The 19,910-nt window shown below is 39.9% G+C and overlaps 2 protein-coding genes across 3 annotated transcripts in view; one reads left to right on the top strand and one right to left on the bottom strand.

Annotated features, from left to right (window-relative positions):
- Window positions 1-10,922, bottom strand: part of LOC131444163 (visinin-like protein 1) — a 41,709-nt gene extending 30,787 nt beyond the window's left edge. The window contains exons 1-2 of the mRNA XM_058614351.1: window positions 10,664-10,922; window positions 106-272 (exon numbers count right to left, since the gene is read on the bottom strand). Of these exons, the coding sequence (XP_058470334.1) occupies window positions 106-267 (162 nt within the window). The 5' untranslated portion in view covers window positions 268-272; window positions 10,664-10,922. The remainder of the gene's footprint in view (window positions 1-105; window positions 273-10,663) is intronic.
- A 673-nt stretch (window positions 10,923-11,595) lies between these two features.
- Window positions 11,596-19,634, top strand: LOC131443898 (uncharacterized). 2 transcript variants are annotated; one of them, XM_058613963.1, is made up of 5 exons: window positions 11,596-11,765; window positions 12,955-15,795; window positions 16,857-16,991; window positions 17,489-17,569; window positions 19,273-19,634. In XM_058613963.1, exons 2-5 carry the CDS (start codon window positions 12,960-12,962, stop codon window positions 19,389-19,391), a joined length of 3,171 nt encoding a protein of 1,056 aa, XP_058469946.1. In that variant the 5' UTR covers window positions 11,596-11,765; window positions 12,955-12,959; the 3' UTR covers window positions 19,392-19,634. The 2 variants fall into 2 exon arrangements, with proteins under 2 accessions (XP_058469946.1, XP_058469947.1); XM_058613964.1 differs by having other exon boundaries at window positions 11,663-11,765; window positions 12,958-15,795.
- The last annotated feature ends 276 nt before the right edge of the window (window positions 19,635-19,910 follow it).

Raw genomic sequence — 19,910 nt, 5'->3', positions numbered from 1 at the left:
GTACATGCTCATGCAGTAAACCTGTCTCCATGTGCAGTTGTTAGTGAGCACATAAAATGTCATCAAGTCTAACGTCAACCTGAAAGTGAGTAAGGGGCACTTTACCTTGACATAGAGCTGCTGGAATTCCTCCAGGTTGAGTCGGCCGGTGGGACAGTCCTTCAGGAATCCCTTGTACCACTGCTTCAGCTCGTGCTCATTAAACTCTGTGTTCTTCACCAGGTCCTCCATCACTTCAGGGGTCAACTTGCTGTTCTGTTTCCCCATTTTGCCTGCATAAAATACAGGGATGACACAGAACACACACAAAAAGAGAATCAAGTTAGACCTCTTTCAATAAACACAAAACACAGAGAGGTCTGTGTACCTGGGATGAACCTACATACAAACTCTGAAGGGGATTTGAAAGAGTGATTCATCAAGGCCCAAACACACATTTCTACACAACTGTGAAAGTGCAAAGCAAAGCTCCATCTAAAAATAAGCTTTTAAACAAATGGACTGTAATATGAGGCAGCAGAACAGTGTCACATGTTGGAAATTAGTCTTTGTCCTTCTTCTTCATGGGTAATGGGGTTTTTTTGTGAGCAGCTGCTCTATCTAATTTTGGTTGTTTGCGATTGTTGTTTCCTTTTTTAAGGGGAAGTCTAAACCTTTTAAATCAGTCTGAGCTTTGACATTACATTCCCTGCGTAAAAAACATTAACAGATTTGTATTTTTTATTCCATGCCAAAACAGCCCAGGGCTGTGCAGCATTAATCGGTTTTTAGCCCAATATTTTTTGTCTGGGAGGAAAAGTGATTGTCATTTCATAGTTTTTTATAAATGACAATTTATTTTAATCCACAGCCTGTTAAATGTTTACTTTTTTTATACCTGTTACAGCCTTTAGCAATGTTCTTTCCAAATGGTAAATATCTCATTTTTAAATGACAATCTGTGGAATTTGAAAAGCGTAATAATGACTCTTAAAGTCTTTGGCCTGCTGTGACCTTTTCTTCTTTTTTTACAAATATTTTGTGGTTTAGTGTCCCTTAATTTCTCCACTGCAGCTGCCTCTTCCAGTATCTGCACACTCACTGCTGACTTTAGAGCCATGATTAGTCCATTACCCAACCCCCTAATTACAATAATTCCCTAAACATGAATAGAGTTTTGGAACATTTCAACACTTAGTCCCTGCTAAGATGTTTTATTACACCTCTTTTGCTTGAAAAGACCAAAGGAGATGTGAGACAGCAACACTATGTGCAGTGCCAAGCTGTCTCTGCATGCGGCGGGGCGAGGACAAGAGGCTCGGGCAAACATCCAAGAGGTGCTGCAGTAATATACTGAAGCCTGCCATGCTGCATTGGTTTGTCACCAGGCTCAATTTCTCTACATTGGCCACTGTGTCTTACATTCAGAGACGGATGTTCTGCCTTACACTTCGTCTACTGATTTCCATCTGAATCAATATGCGTTTAAAGTCAACACACACCTAAAATTCACCGGAGACAGGTAGTGCACCAATTTTCAGACCATTCTTTAAATGCCAGCATCACATTAGTGTTGTGTACTAATGAGACCACGAGTTGGGACCGCTTTAAACATTCTCCCCGCGGTGTGCTCACGGACACTCCAATCACAAATAACAGCTGGCTGTCAAACAGCAACCTTGTTATGGTTAAAAAAATAAAAAATAAATAAATAGCACAGTCACGGCATCCAGGCTTCCTCGCTCATCATTTATTGGGTTTGATTGTCACATAATTGCTCAGGAATGAATGTCAGCAGCTGGCTGTTTCCAAAAATTGGTTCTAAAGTGGTCCCTGTTCACCACGCCATCAAGGAAGGCAGGATATAAAAACAAATCCTTGTGCCAGTAATGCAGGACATACGAGCAAAATTCGTAAGGAATCATATCATATCATACTTGAAGGGAATATTTCAACAATTTAGGAAACGCATGTATTCGCCCTCTTCCTGAAAGTTAGACGAGAAGATATCACCTTCAAGCCTGTCCACTGGATAGAAACGGGGATAGAAAACCTTTGTCTTCACGCCATCTAAGTGTAAAAACAACATATCATTGTTTTAATGCAGCTGTTGCTACTAAATAAGAGCATTAAAGCTGGCCACAAGTTGGTTGGCAAGCTCATAGTGATGAAGACAGGATTTTGGATTTTGTGACCTGGACTAGGTCAGAAACTGTTTTATAGCTTACCAGCTATAGCCTCATATTTATCACACCAGTGTGAGAGTTGTTGCTCGCACAGAAGTCTTTATTTTTTGAAGGGTTATGAAACTCAGGTGTGGGGAAGCATATGTGTGTGAAAAATGTATATGTAGTTGATTTAATTTGGTTGTTTATATAGCTTTGTTGGCAGAGAGCAGAAGCAGCGTAAAGATGGACACAGAGGCAAACTTTGAAAGCACTTCAGATGTCCCCAAGACACATTGGGACGATTTAATTTGCCTTGAAATTGATGTTTTATCCAAACACAGCAAGACTCAAATTGTGACTAACCATACTTCCTCATTGGCTGTGAATCAAATGAGTAATACAACGAATAAATAAACTTGGTAGAATTGAAATCGCTGCTGGTACAACAAACAGTCATTTGCATTACCCCTCAGCTGATACAGCTCTGGGAGTAACAGAGCTGCAGTGAAAAGCATCATTGTCTATGCTCAACAACCAAGTGATCACAACAGGCCATGAATGAATGAATTAATGAATAAATGACATCCAAAAACCAAAAGACAATGGACAAAAACCAGCTGACAAAGGGAGAAAACTAAAACAGGAAACAAAGCACTACAAAATTATTAAAAATGTAAAAAAAAAAAAAAAAAAAAGGTTGGCTAAGATTAATCATATTGAAGCAATAACATTTTCAAATATTATTATTGTTTAAATTCCAGGCATAAAACCTGAGTTTGACATGTTTAAGTATGAAAAGTGCTCAGTGTGCTCTGGTGGACATTCTGTAATAATGATCATGGCGATGCTGTTTCTGAACAACATACCCATACTCTTCAAAAACCCCTTCACTTCAAGCAGACCTTTGATGAATTCATAAGGGACGAGCTGCACGTGTGACACCTGAACGTCTCAACTGCTCGTTATTTGTCACAAGGCTTTTAGTACAAACCCAGAGTCGTTTGTTTCGCTGAAGAAAACAACAATATGGGTGTAGGAGGACTTTTTTCCCTCAAACTGACACTCACATCAAATACTGTGGATTAACAGTCAGTTGTGGAGATACAGGCACAGCTTCGTAACATCCTCTTCACCCACACATTTATAGCCCTGCACTGGCGGGCCATCTAGTACCATGGCCTTGTATGTGAAGAGGCGGTACAGTACGTGGTTATTATGGTGCACATCATACAACATGAGCACACAAGTATCCAGATAACAATCTTGCATCAAAAGCCGAGCTTTTCAAGAAAACATCCTCAGAATGTTCAGTTGCTCCCGAAAAGGAGAAGAGTCTGTACAATTTCCTCATTGAATAGCTGACCCTGTGATCCTTCATCTGCAGCTTTGCTGGGAAACATCAACATAACAGAGATTCTCAGCAATGACTATAATCACGGAGCAACAGTGGATGGGCACAATAACAAAAGCGGCAGCTCCTTTTTCTCCTTCACAATACAAACAAATGGCTGCCTGACTCATCATTCCAAATAAATATTTGTATTCAATGGAAATGGTGATATTAAATTCATTGAAGGGACCAAAACATTGACACGGCCCGACATAAATCGGCATCTCACTGTAGGAGAGCAGTGATGGATGATACGAGGGCTGAACAAACAATCATTTTCAAATCAGCGCAGTTACCAAATTGCAAAGGCTGCAATTCAATCTTACTATGTTTTATGCCATTTGTAAACAAAATGCCATGCAGACATATGAGAAACAGTTCTCGTCTTTGCTTTAGAGCGTAGTAGTTGATGGTATCTCCTGTGTTAATGCTCCATCTTGTTTTAAATCTACAACAGCAAATCATTTTTCTATTGCAATGGATATTTTACCCACATTGTTAGGCCCTAAATGACAATATTGTTTTTCGTTCTATATGAAGCTCTGCTTTTAAGAGGTTAGAGTGCAGATATCAGGTTACATTTTGGATTTTGGAACATACTAAAATATACAGATTCAATAAAAGGGAAATCTATTAAACTGACCACCAATCACTAGTTTAGATGCCAATTTATATATATATATATATATACACACACACATATACAGTATATATATATATATATATATATATATATCTATAAACAACTCACCCTTTATAGACCTCTCCTATGTTGTTCATAATGACCCGTGCTCAACATTATATGACAGCATTGCTGCTGCGAAAAATACTGACTTCAAAAGTCAATGACAAACAACAAAGACAAGGTTTTGTATTTGAGATTAAAGATAAACTATTCTTAGCAGACATTACTGGGCCTTACAGTGCTAAAAACAAAGCATGAACTACTGCTGTTATACACTCCCTCCTCTACCTCATCTTTTTTCAGTTAAATCTCAAACCAAATAACAAACACGTCCCTTCTACATAAACCTCCAAATGAAACAGATATTCAGTGATGGATTTGGAGTGAACAAAGAGATTAAAGTGTCTCTTATTAACAGTTTCAAATGAACAGACCATATCTTTATACTTTAATATCTGATGCTACTGAACTGAGACTGCTTCTTAAGTGAGAGTGAACATGCTGCAACAATATCGACAGACACATTTCAAATGACGACTATGCTTTTCTTCTTCTTCTTCTTCTTCTTCTTGTACATCTTTGGTGTTTAATGCCATTTTTGGCATTTAAAATGTCACATTATTGCCTGATTTAACCTTTACCTTAACCTTCCTCTACATATTTGATCATCTGTTCTGCGTAGGGGGCTTGAACTGCAGTTAATGCCAACAGTTGCAGAGCACCAGCGAAGAAGAAGAAGGCCAACGCTGACAGAAATGAACATGAAGAAGAGACCAAGAAAAACAAGAATAAGAATTATGAAACAATGGGTGCTTGAATCCAGAATAAGGTAGAAATTCAACATTAAGTATGCCAACTATCTCCTGCTTGAAAAGACAGTGGGTTAGTACTTCAGTGAAGCTGAAGACCCAGTGTAATTCAAACTGCTACAATATGGAGTGTGGAGCCTGAAGACAGTAGCTGCAGCAGGAGACAGATGTGTCCCGGGAGAGATGTCAGCACACAGTGTGCGTCAGTCTGGACATTATGTCACTGACTGCAAAGGAATGTGTGTGTGTGTGCTAGTGTGTGACAGATACAAAGTGTTTGTTTTACACAGCATGTATCGTTTCTGAATTCCAGCCTGTCACAATTACGCGTGCGAGTGCCATGTGTTTAAGACTGCGTGTCTGTTACTTAGTGTGCACTCTGCATCCCAGGACAACTGAGATCATTAAGAATTAAGATGAAGTGCTGCTTTTCAAAGCATCCCAGGCACATTATGAGCATACTGTCAGCATATACTGCATGATGCTGCAAGCACAAACACACACACAGCCACAGTTCCTGGAGACTTACTCTAACCTTAACCATACCTACTACTGGCCGTACTCTTACTCTAACTACTGTATATATTATTATAGTTATTAAATTATGGACTTGCTTATAATGTGCCATAATGTGACTGTGTTAACAGATTTAGGTCCCCACAACATGAGTAATACCTGGGAAACACTTTACTTTTACACTAACCTTAACCATAACCAGCTGCTGCCTAAACCTAACCTCAGATAACACAAATACTAAACTTAACTAGACCCTCAGAAATGAGGTTCTGCCTCATTAGGACCAGGTTTTCTTCTCCTACTGGTCCTGATAAGGTCAGTGTTTTTGCCGGCCTTAAGAGGCAGCAAACAGAATGAACATTACATTTTTGATGAGAAGTGCAGTCCTCTGATGTGCTCATTCATTTCTGATACGTTCAGAATGTCATAACAAAAGCTCACAATGCACATAATGCAGGATTTTCATTCATTCAAGCAGCCGAGCTCAGTCTGTGTCTGTACCGTGTCAGTGTGTTGCCAGTGGCCCAGGCCTGCGTCACAACACGAGCCGTTTCTTATACACAACACAGTGCCTCCAACTTTCTGCCAAAAAGTCGATTACATAACGACACACGCAAATATTTTACCTCAGTGGGAGAGGATTTATCTTCAGTGATTAATGTATGGTGTGAAAAGGCTTAAACAAATAACACTTTTTTTTTTTTTTATAAATTCCACCCCCGCAGCCCTGCACTGTTTTATAAAACCTGCAGCTGCAAATTCTTTTAAGTGACGCACCAGGCAAACATGCTTTGTTGAAGCTAATTCAAAATATCTTCATCTTCCTACTCATTTCTTTAAAAATATATTTATATAAATATTTTTAACAACGTTGTCAGCATGGTTTTGACAACCCTTTTGGCTGTTAAAAATAACTGTGACACAAACGGCTTTTTCAAGCAACAGCGTCATTGTTTTATTAGACATTTGTTTTTGTTTGTGATTCATTATTTATGTGAATTATGCTGGTGGTGTATTATTGTTAATTGTGTGATATATTAATGAATGTACCACTAATGTACAATGTTTAACCTTTAAATTAAGGTAAATATGTGTTTCTTAACACGTAACCAACTTTTGTTTAATAGCACGTTCAATTATTGGAAATTTTCAACCCTAGCTGATAGAGGTGAGAGTCTTTCAGAATCTCACAATTTGACTCGATGTATTCAGTACATATTGCTGTTGTGTGCTAAGGAAAGTTCTGTCATCATGAAATCAGAGTAATGTGTTTGCAAGATTAGATAACTTTTATGGAACGTAAACACAAGCAAATCCAATCATTTATTTTACATTTATTTAAGCAACGGGCCACACGGTTGGTGTAGTGGTTAGCACTCATGCCTTTGCAGCAAGAAGACCCGGGTTTTGAGCACCGGTTGGAACAAGGGCCTCTCTGCATGGAGTTTGCATGTTCTCCCCGTGTGTGTGGGTTTTCTCCAGGTTCTCCGGCTTCCTCCCACAGTTCAAAAACATGAAAAATGGGGATTAGGTAAATTGGTCACTCTAAATTGTCCGTAGTGGTGAGTGTGAGAGTGAATGAGTGTTGTTTGTCTCTATGTGTGGCCCTGCAATGGACTGGTCAACTGTTCGGGGTGTGACCCCGCCTATCGCCCTATGTCAGCTGAGATTGGCACAGCACCCCCCCGCAACCCTCCTGTGGAGGAAAAAGTGGTAGAAAATGAATGGATGGATTATTTTATTTAAGCACAAGTATCCTGGGTGTAACCTGAGTGTTAACCCAGTATAATTAATCAATTTTATCGATTTTTGAAAATGTTGAATCAATTTTGAAGCTTTGAGGATAAGAATCACTATTTACACCTCTACTCGTTGACATTGTGTTTGTGCTAACAACATTTGAGGAATACATTCAGCTATGAACGCTTCAGTGTGAGATTTGTGAAATGTTTCCCTGTTTAAACGTATGTGTTTGCAAGAATGTGGCAATTCGATACGTAATTCGATAAGGGGATTACGATACGATATAATGTTGTATTATTAGCAACGTGATATGTTGCGACATATTATCTATTGTGAAAAAAACAACAACTCTCATAGTGAAAATAATAACATCATATACATAAACAACAAGGCAATCAGAGATGCAACAAGCCTCTGTTCAAATCCACGTCAGGGTTAAAACTCTTGGGCCTCTGTTGCTCATATTGCAAGCAAGTGTGGAAACACAGACACAGACACACACACAGAGCCATCCATGAATGTCTACGGAAGGAGAACATCTGCTATCAATTCATCAGAGGCTTAAATACAACACAACACCACAGTCAGAAATCTACTGTTAAGAACATGTCAACATTGCTGCAGCACTTCCAAGAATCAATACAGCATCACACCATGAAATGTCACAAAATACTCGTGTATTGACATTTGCTGTTTAGCAGTTGTTCGTTTGAAACCACAATTACTTGGTGTAGGCCTGCAACTATTGATTATTGTCATAAACAATTATTCTGCCAATTGTTTACTTGATTAATCAATGAGTTGTTTGGTCCATAAAATGTCAACTGGTGTTTCCTCAACCTTAAAATGAGGACTTCCTTAAATGTTTTGTTATGACAACAAACCAATGATATTTAGTTTATTGTCACACAGGAGCAAATAAGCTGTTTTTCTTATATTTATTTATTTACTCAAATCATTTATTGGTAACTTATTTTTAAAGATAAGTAGATCATCAAACATTTGTAGTTTAGTAATCGACTAACCATCGATTAATCAATTAATCTTTGCAGCCCTACTCAGGAAAACTCTGTCTTTATTCATTTGGCATTGCAATAACTATAAATATCAAGTGATTTAAACTTTTTTTGTCCATATCATGCGTGTAATTCTCACTTTCCACAGCTGCTAATAAAAATATTTCACTCCTTTATCTGCTCTGTTATCGATCACACTGTGGGCAGAACGTCGGGCTGGGCAATAATTGAAAATTACAAATAATTGATATTATTACTGCACTGTTTTGCCTCAGATTTGTGAAATACTTCTGTGTTTGTAAGTGTTTTTCACCTTCACCAAGGAGATAATCTTATTGATAAATGATCTGCCTTTTTATCGACTTATTTTTTTATCATGATAATGTTTTTAGCCATGTCATGAACGATGCTGAAATGAGACTAAAACCATGATACAAATGTTCACACTCTTGTGATACAGGACAGTAAACCCACACACCACTGACTGCTGCAGACGCAGCCTGTTGGACTGCTATTACTTATGTAACAAAAACCACAATCAACACTATTAAACATATAAATCGTCTAGGTAGACTGAATTTAGCGACGTGGATACATTTTTGTTACATTCTCCGCGTGTTTGAGTGTTGCGTTTGAAGAGGTTGATTTGTCTGTTTCCATCAAACGAATGATTCTAATGCGATAAATAATTGAACATGAAGCTTTGACTACCTAAAAAAAAAATATCTCCACTCAGCAGCCACAATTGTGATGATGAGATTCCTCTTACATTCTCCACCCTGTACATTTTCCCCGTCCACCAGATGAACACAGGGTGAAATGCACAGCGGTATGAGAAAAAAGGATAAATGCAAAATGGAAATGATCATGGTGTGATGTGAGAGGTGTGACACTCTCGTTAGCACACAACACTGAATACAACCCACCCCCCATTAGCTGCACATTTTACGCATGGCAGAGTTTTTGCACCATCTAAAGAAAAAATTGATTTGTGCATAATCAAGATAGAAGTTGTCAATGTTTTTTGTTCGTTTAGCTGGAGACATGAGAAGGACCGAGTCTGGGTCAGTCTGCAGTGCAATGCAGAGAGCAGCAGAGAACCACACTGTCTCTAAACCTGAGTCATAGTCCTTTGTCTCATAGTCCATTGGGACTTCATCACAGGCAATAAGCATTAAAAAAAACACACACACACACACACACACACACACATACACACATAGCTGGACATATATAAGCAATGAGGTAAAGACTGACTCAAAAAAATAGTCAAAGTGAGTGATTTTACAGTCGTGAAAGATGAAGAACTACCCCTGAGCCACGCTGTAGGCTATTACATAACACTGTCCCTTTACCATCATTTGCCAAGAGGGAATGACCTTGAGAGGCAGACAGAGAGGAACCGCCATCAGACAGGAAAAGAGAAGAGGTTAAAGCTTTGATTCTGGAGAAATTCTGATGGATTTCTGTCTAATCCTGGTGCCAGTTTTCTCCTGAAATGTGTGCGCATGTGTGTGTGTGTGTGTGTGTGTGTGTGTGCACAGGAGGTACTGGTGGTCTTGCCTGCCTGCAATGATTCACACAAAACAGCTTCCCAAGAAAAAAAAAGACACATAGACACCTACACACAGGTTCACACAGCCATCCTTATAAGGACATTGCATTGATTTACATTCATTTCAACAGTCTTAACAGGGTCTCAATCTTAACCATAACCAGTTACTCCTTAATCTAACCACAATTCAATTTTAGCCCTAAACTTAACCAGTTCGGAAATTAGGTTCTGCCTCATTAGGACCAGGTTTAGGTCTCCAAGAGGACTACTGGTCCTGTCAGGGTTTATGTCAGAAAAGCTCAACAAATACAAGTCTACACACACACACACACACACCCACACACATGCAACATCAGGACCAGGTGCCAAGCTACAACATCACACCACATATGAAGACGCCATGTTGCACCAACACAAAGTGACAAGTTGCCTTTATCTGTTCACTTAGCTGATGAATATATATTAATAGCAGCCTGATTGTGATAGTGTGTGTGTGTGTGGGCAGGGAGAGTAAGTCCACACCAAACCCTGATCTTTTAATGTTGATAAATCGCCTGTTTGCGTGCTGGATCAATAAAGGAGCTGCGGAGGATGTATTGATAAACGGTATGTGTCCTTATGGTAAATTAGGTCTCATTAGTTTGGCCTTAACCCGCTAATAAATACATATTAATGAGTCGAATAAAAACCAAACTGGAGCCGAATTATGCTAGTATTCTATTTATTACAAATAAAGTGAGGTCGGTGAGGAGGATATTAGGTGTTGTGCTCCGTGCGTCAGTCACTGTGTTATCCATCCTACCTTGCGAGGATGCGGAGTCGACGGGAGAAGTCCGGTGTGATGTCTGGAGTGGTCAGAAAAACCTGCGAAGACGTGGGGAAAACACTCGGTTCAGACGCTCACAAACTGCCCCTCTGTCGAGCCTCTGGAGGGTGAAGGTTTCTCTCGTGTGTTTGATAGTGTGTTTTTTTTTTTTTTTTGAATTTTCTGCGCGAGAAAAGTCAGCCTCGAGTGAAAGTGAGCGGCGTGGGTCTTTAGGATGATGCTGCTAAAAACACACTGCTGCTGCTGCTGAGAGGAGGATACAGACACGGAGAGAGAGAGAGAGAGAGAGAGAGAGGTGGGGATGCGCTCTCACGCGCTCTCTCTCTCTCTCACTCTCACTCATTCAATCACTCACTCACGATGTGTAGTTAGCAATATATGACGCCGCTGCCCCCGAATAAAAGAAGATTAGTAAGAAAAAATATGACAAACACGCCAAAATACTTTTGTTATTTCACATTTTAGTGAGGTTCAGAGTATGAGGACAAACTACTACTCTTACCTCATGTTTTTTTCCTCATAAAAACTGCGTATGTTTACTAATCAGGGTTGCCAGGTCTGCGGAACAAGAGAAAAACCCTGTTACCCAAACTATACTGCTCCCACAAGTCCAATTGCATTTACTACTAAGACCAAATGTCTTGTAACATGCTTGTATTGTAGATAGACAGCCTTTAAAACCAAACAGTTATTTAACCAATGTCTTTAAATAGCCGTGCACTTAATATTTTGACACAGTGTATTATGAAATACCATAGCTGTAGCGACCAATTCACTGCTGAATTAAACTGTTCATGTAATATTCATTCACTGCACATAAATGAGCCACAACATTAAAATTGGCTGAATATAGGGAGTGAAATACAATCATTCCAGCTACCTGTTTAGCTTGTGAAGGGCTGAACGTTGTGGTTAACAGCAAACTCAAACAGTTTCCAAATACCAGAGGAAAACCATCTGGCAACCCTAGTGTTCAAGGGCTGCTGTAGAGAAGACAACAGAGTTAGTTTACCAGCTAACTAACCCAGGTTACCTGGTTGTGTAAATCATTTTTTTCTTCAACCAACTAATTCATAAGGTGAGACATTTCAGACAAAATAATTAGTAACTGGACAGACAAGTGAAATATAAAAGTACAATTAAGCTAATGTAGCATTAGCTTACATTAGCCGCAAGTATGCTAGCTGCCTTCATAAAAGGCACAGCCATATAATTTTAAAGTCATAATGTTAAACAGAATTAAAACTTAAAGAGTGGGTAGTTCAAAAGTATATAAAACAAACTCACATTTCTCTGATATGTTTAGCCCTTTGTTCTTTTTGCTCTATTTAGCATATAGCTGTCAGAGCACACAGATAACTCAGTCAATCAGCAATAAAAGTACAAAGTAATGATTTACTGTATAAATATTAGTATTTCCTCTGGTAATTCAAAGCTTAGTGTGCAAAACAAGCAGCAATGTGACAGTGGTGACAACCTCATTTAATTTGATATATTAGTTTTACTGTGAGTGACACATGTAGACCCTGCAGTGACCATACAGTAAATGTACTCTGCCTGGGAACAGATACCTCACATGTTAAATGTCTCCAACCTGGTGATCTAAAATTATTCTGTCTTATTCAGGTTTCCATTTTCAGAAAAATAAGTAATGAAAGCTGAATTCCTTCGGTTCAGTGTATTCTGCATGCTGGCTCACTATCACAATGTACCACACTACCAGCTTACTCATACACCTAAAATAGGACTGAGCTGTTGTCAATGTTAATCATAACATCTATGCTTTTCCTACAGCGATGAATGGAATTGTCAAAAGACCAGTTGTGCAAAGCTATTGTTATCAGAAACTCATGCACAGTGTTTATTGATGGCTGGTGTTAAATGGGGAAATTAATTAAACAGTGACAGTACTATATAACCCTTTCTGTATTATGGAGAGTGAATGAGCAACATGCTGTGTCACACACTGTTCGAGTATGAGAAATCCACTCAGTGACTATTATGTTGTTTTATTTTTACTTCATAGGTGTGCTGTGATACAACTCTTACATTTTCAAGCAACAAAGCATGTGGACTAATGCCTCAAACAAATGGGCACATGACGTTACCAAGATCATCAGCTACTTAAATAAAAGTCATGTTAGAAATGTAAAATGTAATTTTTATTTACAAGATTGTGTTTTCTAAATGCAGTAGTGCAGAAGTGTGGCTCTCTGATGCTGTTTTCATGTTTTCACACTTAAGATGTTTCTGTTCTTGGTTTGTAGCAGAGATGGAGCTTAATTCACCACTCTCCCCAAAACGACCAAGAATGGATGTTACCATGACAAACAACCACAACTTTGAATGGAGGGCTGACCTTCCTGAGCTTCTGACACTTCAGCAAACCACCAACACTCCACCGTCAAATAATAACCTGCAGAAGAGTGTGGTACTGATATACTCAGCAGAATCCGGGCATGTTAAAGATGAGCAACCACAACACACAACATTCATCATCCCCCCTTTTTCTCAAGCAAGTGCTTCACACATTGACAGCACACACACAGGATTGACTACAGTGTCTTTTATCACTGCTGAGAGACTCCTCCTCAACCTCCAGAAAGATGAGCAGACTTCACGTTCTGAAAGTGACAAGTGCAGCTCATCCCTGCGAAATGATGCAGGTGGGGCATTTACAGACACTCACACTTTAAAAGACACCTGCGCTGACATGTCCAGTCATCCTGATTGTGAACGGCTGGGGAAATCACTTGAAGACGAGCCTCCGGGTGGCAACTGCCTCCCTGCTGGAGATGACAAAGATTGGAGACAGGTGCAAAACAATGCCAGTCAAATCCAAGTATTCACCCTCAGTTCAAGTGATGAAGAGGTCAGAAGTGAGAAGGATTGCACTTATGAAGATGTTCTTCATGACACAGGTGTCTATAATACAGGGAGCCAATCTGATAATCAGAAAAAGAATGGGCTCGATCAGATATCTCCCAGTGATTATGTAGACTGTAAATCATTTCACTCAAACCCTGAGGAGGACCCCTCTGGCAAGTTGGCATGCGGTTTAAATGAAGTGGGAAAGAAATCAGAATTGCAGTATTGCGAGAATGAAAATGCTGCCGTCTGTGATAGAGAAGGCCTTGTTAATGACGGTATGAGTGAAAACTCAATCCCCTCTGTTGCTGAATGTACTGAAGGATCAACTGTTTTTCATGATGTGGTATTAGCCAGAAATATCACAGCTGAAAATGTGAGTGCTAGTGCTGATGACTTCTGCGGGGCAAAAGAAGAGCACACCACTGGCAAGATGATAGTCACAGCTGGGAGAGAAGCCCCTGATCACACGACGGAGACGACAGTGCCTGCAAAAATCAGCGTTGAGCCCACTGAAGGAGATAATGATCCTGCCTCTTTCAGGGTAATTGACCCTGCAATCCGGAGCGAAACTGACAGGGAGGCTGAAGAGAAGCATTGCAACTCAGAGAGCTCTGCAGCTGTAGAAAGATCTCCATCAGTAAAAGTCTGCGAGATGGAAACGCATGAGTTTTCAGCTGATGACCAGGACAACCAGTTTAATCACCAAAGCACTATAGAGAAGTGCAAAGAAAAAGAGGACTTGTGTCTGCCAGACACAGAACCACATGCACATTCAACCCCAATTAATGAAACACACAACATGACTGGCAGTGAAAGCAGCAACTGTTGGAATGCCAGTCCCAGCAGGAGTCCACATAGACCATCAAATCCTCATATTGAAAATGGACGACATGAAAGTCCTACATCTGAGAAACATCAGTTGAAAGAGCAGAATGAATCAGACTGTGTCCCTGTCTGGTTTGACCACATGAAGACACAACAGCTTGAATATTCACATGCTGCATCTGCCAGAATGGAAAAAGCAACAGACATAAAAGAAAGAGAGGACTTCATTAGTTTTGGAGAACAAATAAAACCTGAGGAATATCAGAACTTGGAGAACACAGAGGGGAAGTGTGTGCAACAAAATGAAAAACCCAAAATTTGTGAACGTGACAACAGGTTCACACTTTTTGAGGATTTTGAAGATGCAAAAAAGGAAATGGAGAAGGTGATAAATTGTGGACAAGAAATTAAAATTAACGCAATTGAAAATTCAAAAACAGAAAATCTGTTGCAAAGTGAACAAAGAACAGACACAACTGAATTGACACATATTGAATGCATTAGTGGATTGACTGGGGACAATGCGACTAAAAGTGGCAACACATTGAGCCAAGATTGTCGACACAACCCAAGTACAGCTGAGACTTTAATGGCTGCAAACAAAGATGACCTTTCAATTTTTGCTCTTGCTCCAGCAAGCGATGCAGTTGTTCCATGCCAGCACGATTCAAGCCATTTCCAAAATGCTAACAACAACTCCACAGCCCTAAACTGCAATGACAGATTTTCCCCAGTACCATCTGTCTTCACTTTCTATGACCGGATGCCGAGGGGGTTTGACACTTTCAAAAAGATCCCACTCTCACCAGATGATGATGAGGGTGATGATGATGCCGGCCTGGGCAACAGCCTTCTCCTCACCAGCTTGCCTAGGCAGCTGCTGAAAACATCGGTGCAACAACCCTCCCTCTCCGTGCCGGGGGCAGAGAGTGACAAACATGAGGAGATACCAGGAGAGGAGGCAGGGGGCAAAGAGGAAGTGGCAAAGTTTCAGCATCATATTGACAACATGGCACTTGAGTTGTTAAGCAGCGACTGTGCTTCTAATGAACTCCCAAACTTTATCTCAGAAGCAGAAATAATTGCCCTCAGATGGCCAGAGCAACAGCCTGACTGTGACTCAGCCTGTGAGCACATCCAGCCTCTGTCTGTGTCCTCCTCTGTTTCCTCTGAGCATGATGGTCCATCTGATGTGAACATCTCCTCTGAGTTTAAGATGACAAAACAATTTGACATGGTCTTGAAAGAGCTGAACTTGTTTTTTGACATCAGTATGAATGATTTTTCAAGCAACAGCAAAGAATCGACCCCAGAGCAGTGTAGTGATGCAGCTGGGGCCTTGGAGAGCCATGTTTCAACCTGCAAAGAACATCTCCGCAGCCCAGAAATGGGACGTCACAGACACTCATCAGGTAACTACAAATAATACAGTATGATTCACCTTGACTGTACAGTATGTAGTGATTAATATAAGTCATGTAGAGACTCACTGGTCCAAGACTTGCATCAGGGATATTTATAGTAGTCATAAGGTACAGCTATTACTTTAAAGCTGACTTTTGTTGTTGTTTGTCTCCATTAACAGAAATGATGTAACATTATTTGTAAACTGTGTCTTTCATATGAAAACATGCAATAGTATTAGACCTAACTGAGGTAGCGTTTGTGTGTATACAGCAGCAGTGCAGGGATGGGTGGGGGTAAGAAGGATTTTTGAGCAGTAGGATTCACCACTGAAACTTATCGTAGGCACTTCTTCATGTTTTTGTCATACTCTAGTCTGTTTGCAGCCCGAGAGAATGTCTAAACCCTGCTAAATTGAGGAATACATAGAATGTCATATGGAGCTGATAAATAGTCAGCATTGTGTGAATTAATTAGATAGTGGCTTGAATGTATCAATAGAAATATCCCTTTAACTATGCAGAATAATATACAAATTATTCAAGTTTTGTCCACATGTTTGTAGTTTTTAACCACAGAAAATCTGGCATACATTTTGGGAAACACTTCCTTACTTTCTCGCCAAGAGCCTTTGTAGTAGTGACAACAAAACAACAGGAAGTCTCTGATTCTATTCCAGGAAATAACTTCCCCATAAAAGTCACAACTTATTGTTTTTCCACAAGCCATAGCATGATAACCACTGAAGCGGAGAGGTGTTGGTGGATGGATTGTTTTCCCTGTGGGCACAGCCCTGATGCTCCATTTCCCTTCTTAATGCAAAGATTATGCTGCTGGCTGTAGCATCATGGTGAATGTAGGAACTGGAGCGTGGTATAAATCCCCTCTCAAATTATTCTTAGCAAAAGGTTGAATTGAACATTATGACTCTACACTGCTGCAGTTGGATGCTTTAAAACTTAAATATGGCTGTTACATCCATAAGAGAATATTTCATAGAAAACAATTTACCTTGAAGCTTATTATATTGAAATAACAGTGCCAGATGAATGTCTTGTCTCTTGTTTAGATGATGCCGATGAAGACTTTGGAGGTGATCCAGTGGTTTCTTGTGCCTCTGGTGGCTGTGAGGGCGAGCAGGAGGTGCCACTTGGACGCCACGCATGCCAGGAAACACCAGTGAAGGCTGCAGAAAAATACAGAGGTTCCGAAAGTGCTTATTGTATTCTCAGGAACAAATATCAGCACAGTGTCTCTATATTCAGTGTTGATAACAAGTGTGAAATTCAATACAAAAATAATGTTTTTGCTCACCCACAAAATATCATCTGTAACAAAAGGTGTCAACCATTAAATTACATTCCTGAAGTAACATAAAAATAGTTTAATTAGCGCCAACTGTTGTTTCATTTCAGTGTTTTTAGTCTTGTTTTCCTGAATGTTAGGTGATGGACTTTAAAATGGCAGCAAGGTTAATTCAAAAAAGGAAATACAATTACTTTTTATTGATTTGTCTTTCCACATTGACACAACTTCTGCTCATAATTGTTGAAATATTCATTTCCCTTTCTCAATAAACTGTGGGTGAATGATAACGCCGCCATGAATGCAAAAGCCTTGTTTAAGGGTAAACAGAGCAACAAATGAGATAGAATTAGCCCATCCTTCCTGGTTGACTCTGACCGTCAATTTTACTTTCAGAGCCCCGGGAGACGGAGCAGAGGAGAAAGACGTGGTCGCCGTCCTTCACTTGTCCACTGACATTAGAGCAACTGAGTCACAGTGAGTTTCATGTGAAGACTACAGAGCATTTTTGTTGATCAAATAAAATAACTCATTTTATTTGTACAGCACATTTTCATACCCAGTCATTTTAATGTGCTTTTGACACAAAAATTCAGTCATTTATCCTTCTGTTTAAACATATGTTCAAAAATTGTGCATCAACCACCCACCTCATACGATACACCTGATTATGCACAGATAGATAGATGTACGGACGCTGCAGTCTCACATATGCTTCCCTTTACCAGTTGTCTCATGGCCGGTGCTGGAGGCGACATTTGGTAGTTACTATTGTTGCCAAAGCAACAACGTTGTGGCGTTTGCCACGGTTGGCTACACTCTGACCGAGAAAAATAAGACAACAACCCAGACAAGCGGAGGGGAGAATGGCCTTTGGACAACAGTGTATTGTTTCATATTAAATGCATAAAGTGATTTTATTGGCTATTGTTTATTGTTTGCGTTGCCACTTGGAAAATAGAGATTAACATTTGTTTCGCATGTAGAACAAAGCCAAATCAAAGCAATGAATCCACAATGTAGTTAGGTAATGTGAAAGTATATAAGCAGTATTTCAGTTGAAGCCTCTCCCAAATCTCCAAAATTCTAAAGAAGGGCCCTGAAACAACACCTGGCTGGTATTGAAGAGATTTTTCTAGTAACAACAAGTGATGTGCAGACACTTTTTGCCTTGCTGTATCATTTTGTCAATCCTGCTCAACAGGATGTGCATGCCTTTGAAAAATCTCCAATATGTATAAGTGTGTGCTGAAAAAACAAAAAAAAAAGGTCTCTACATGAGTCAGCCATGCTTTTAGTTTGACTAATTGTAACTCATGTTCTTACTCTATAGTGACATTGAACCAGAAACAGAAAAAAAGACCAAAAACAATATAAGAATAGAATAGTCACAGTGTACCCCACACACACACACCAGCTTAATCCAGTCTCCCTTTGTCTGCCTCCTCTTCCTTCTGCTGTTCTCCACTGCCTTATGAGCCCAAGTGTCTCTGCTGGGAATAAGATGGGCTGCATATTTGAGAGGAGAGTCAGTCTTTCAACCTCACTGCATTCAGATTCTCATTTTGAGGAGGAAAAAAGAGCGTTTAACAGCATGGCTACTCTCTCTGCACGCACAGAAGTGTCATGTTCAGTGGGCCAAAAAAATCATCTATATGTTAAATGTTAAGTACAGGATGAAATCATTAAGGTCTGGGTCATAATGCGTCGCATTTCCACATGCACTTACATGGTCACCGTTGTTTTTATACTAAACGAGGGACTACGTCAGTCTGGCACATGCATACTCACTCTCATATTACATTTTGTTATAATCAATTTCCTGCCAGGATTTCACCCTGATTTGTTTGTTCTTGTATTACTGTAATGCTGTACATGTATTGGTACCAGTCAATCTCCTTACATCGCCACCTGCGAGTGTCTTTTTAATCGTCTCTTTTAACAAAATAAGTCAGTTTGTACAGTCCTTGTGGACCGAAACGGGGTGTGCTCACCAGAATCTGTGTAAGCTCCTGGTTGACCAGAATAGAAATAGCCAGGTGGCCAAATTTATGTAACATGGGCTCAAGCGGACATCTGGGTAAATTATGACCTGGGCCCAGTGAGGCTGCTGTGAGTTACCACACAGAAGCTTTAGCGAGGGACTGATTCATGATGTGTGTTTACATGTTTGTGTGCAGGAGCGCCAGAGCAGCCGAGGAGACTGCAGCCTCTGAGAACATGCCAGCGACCCATACGGGTTGGACTCTCCAAGAGAGCCAGGACCAAACAGCTACATCGTCCCGCTCCTTATGTTTGAACACAGGTCGTGTGATCAAGCTGATATGTGTGCGTTTGACTGGTAATAGATCTCTTTAAAGTCTTTGTTCAACATGTTAGATGATATTTTCTTATTTTTCATCAGTATTGTTGTCTCGTTTGTGAGGCGCTGTGGGTCCAGTACGTTTTAACCATTAGGGAAGTTTGACTCCACTCACTGTCCTGTTTCACATGTACACCTTTACTTACACCCTTCTATATACAGTACTTTAAGTATGTATCTATTTATTTAGCACCTTTTTCAAAACAAAAATGAAATTTTTTGTCTATATTTGCACACTAGTATTATTATTCACACAGCGGCATTGTGTAATTTAGCGTTATTTCCAAGTTTGACGCGTGATTGTTTTGATCATTATTTTCAGGTTTGTCCCATACAGAATAATTGGTACTTGTGTGTTTTACTGTAGGAGTGTTGATACAATACACTGCTTGTTGGAGGTTTGTGTAGGTGTAGTCAGTCTTGGTGAAAGGGCTGAGTATGTTCTGTTACTGTATC

Source organism: Solea solea, chromosome 17 (genome assembly GCF_958295425.1).
Source record: "Solea solea chromosome 17, fSolSol10.1, whole genome shotgun sequence".
NCBI lineage: Eukaryota > Metazoa > Chordata > Actinopteri > Pleuronectiformes > Soleidae > Solea > Solea solea.
The sequence above is the reverse complement of the archived record's forward strand: the minus strand, read 5'-3'. Positions and strand labels throughout refer to the sequence as shown.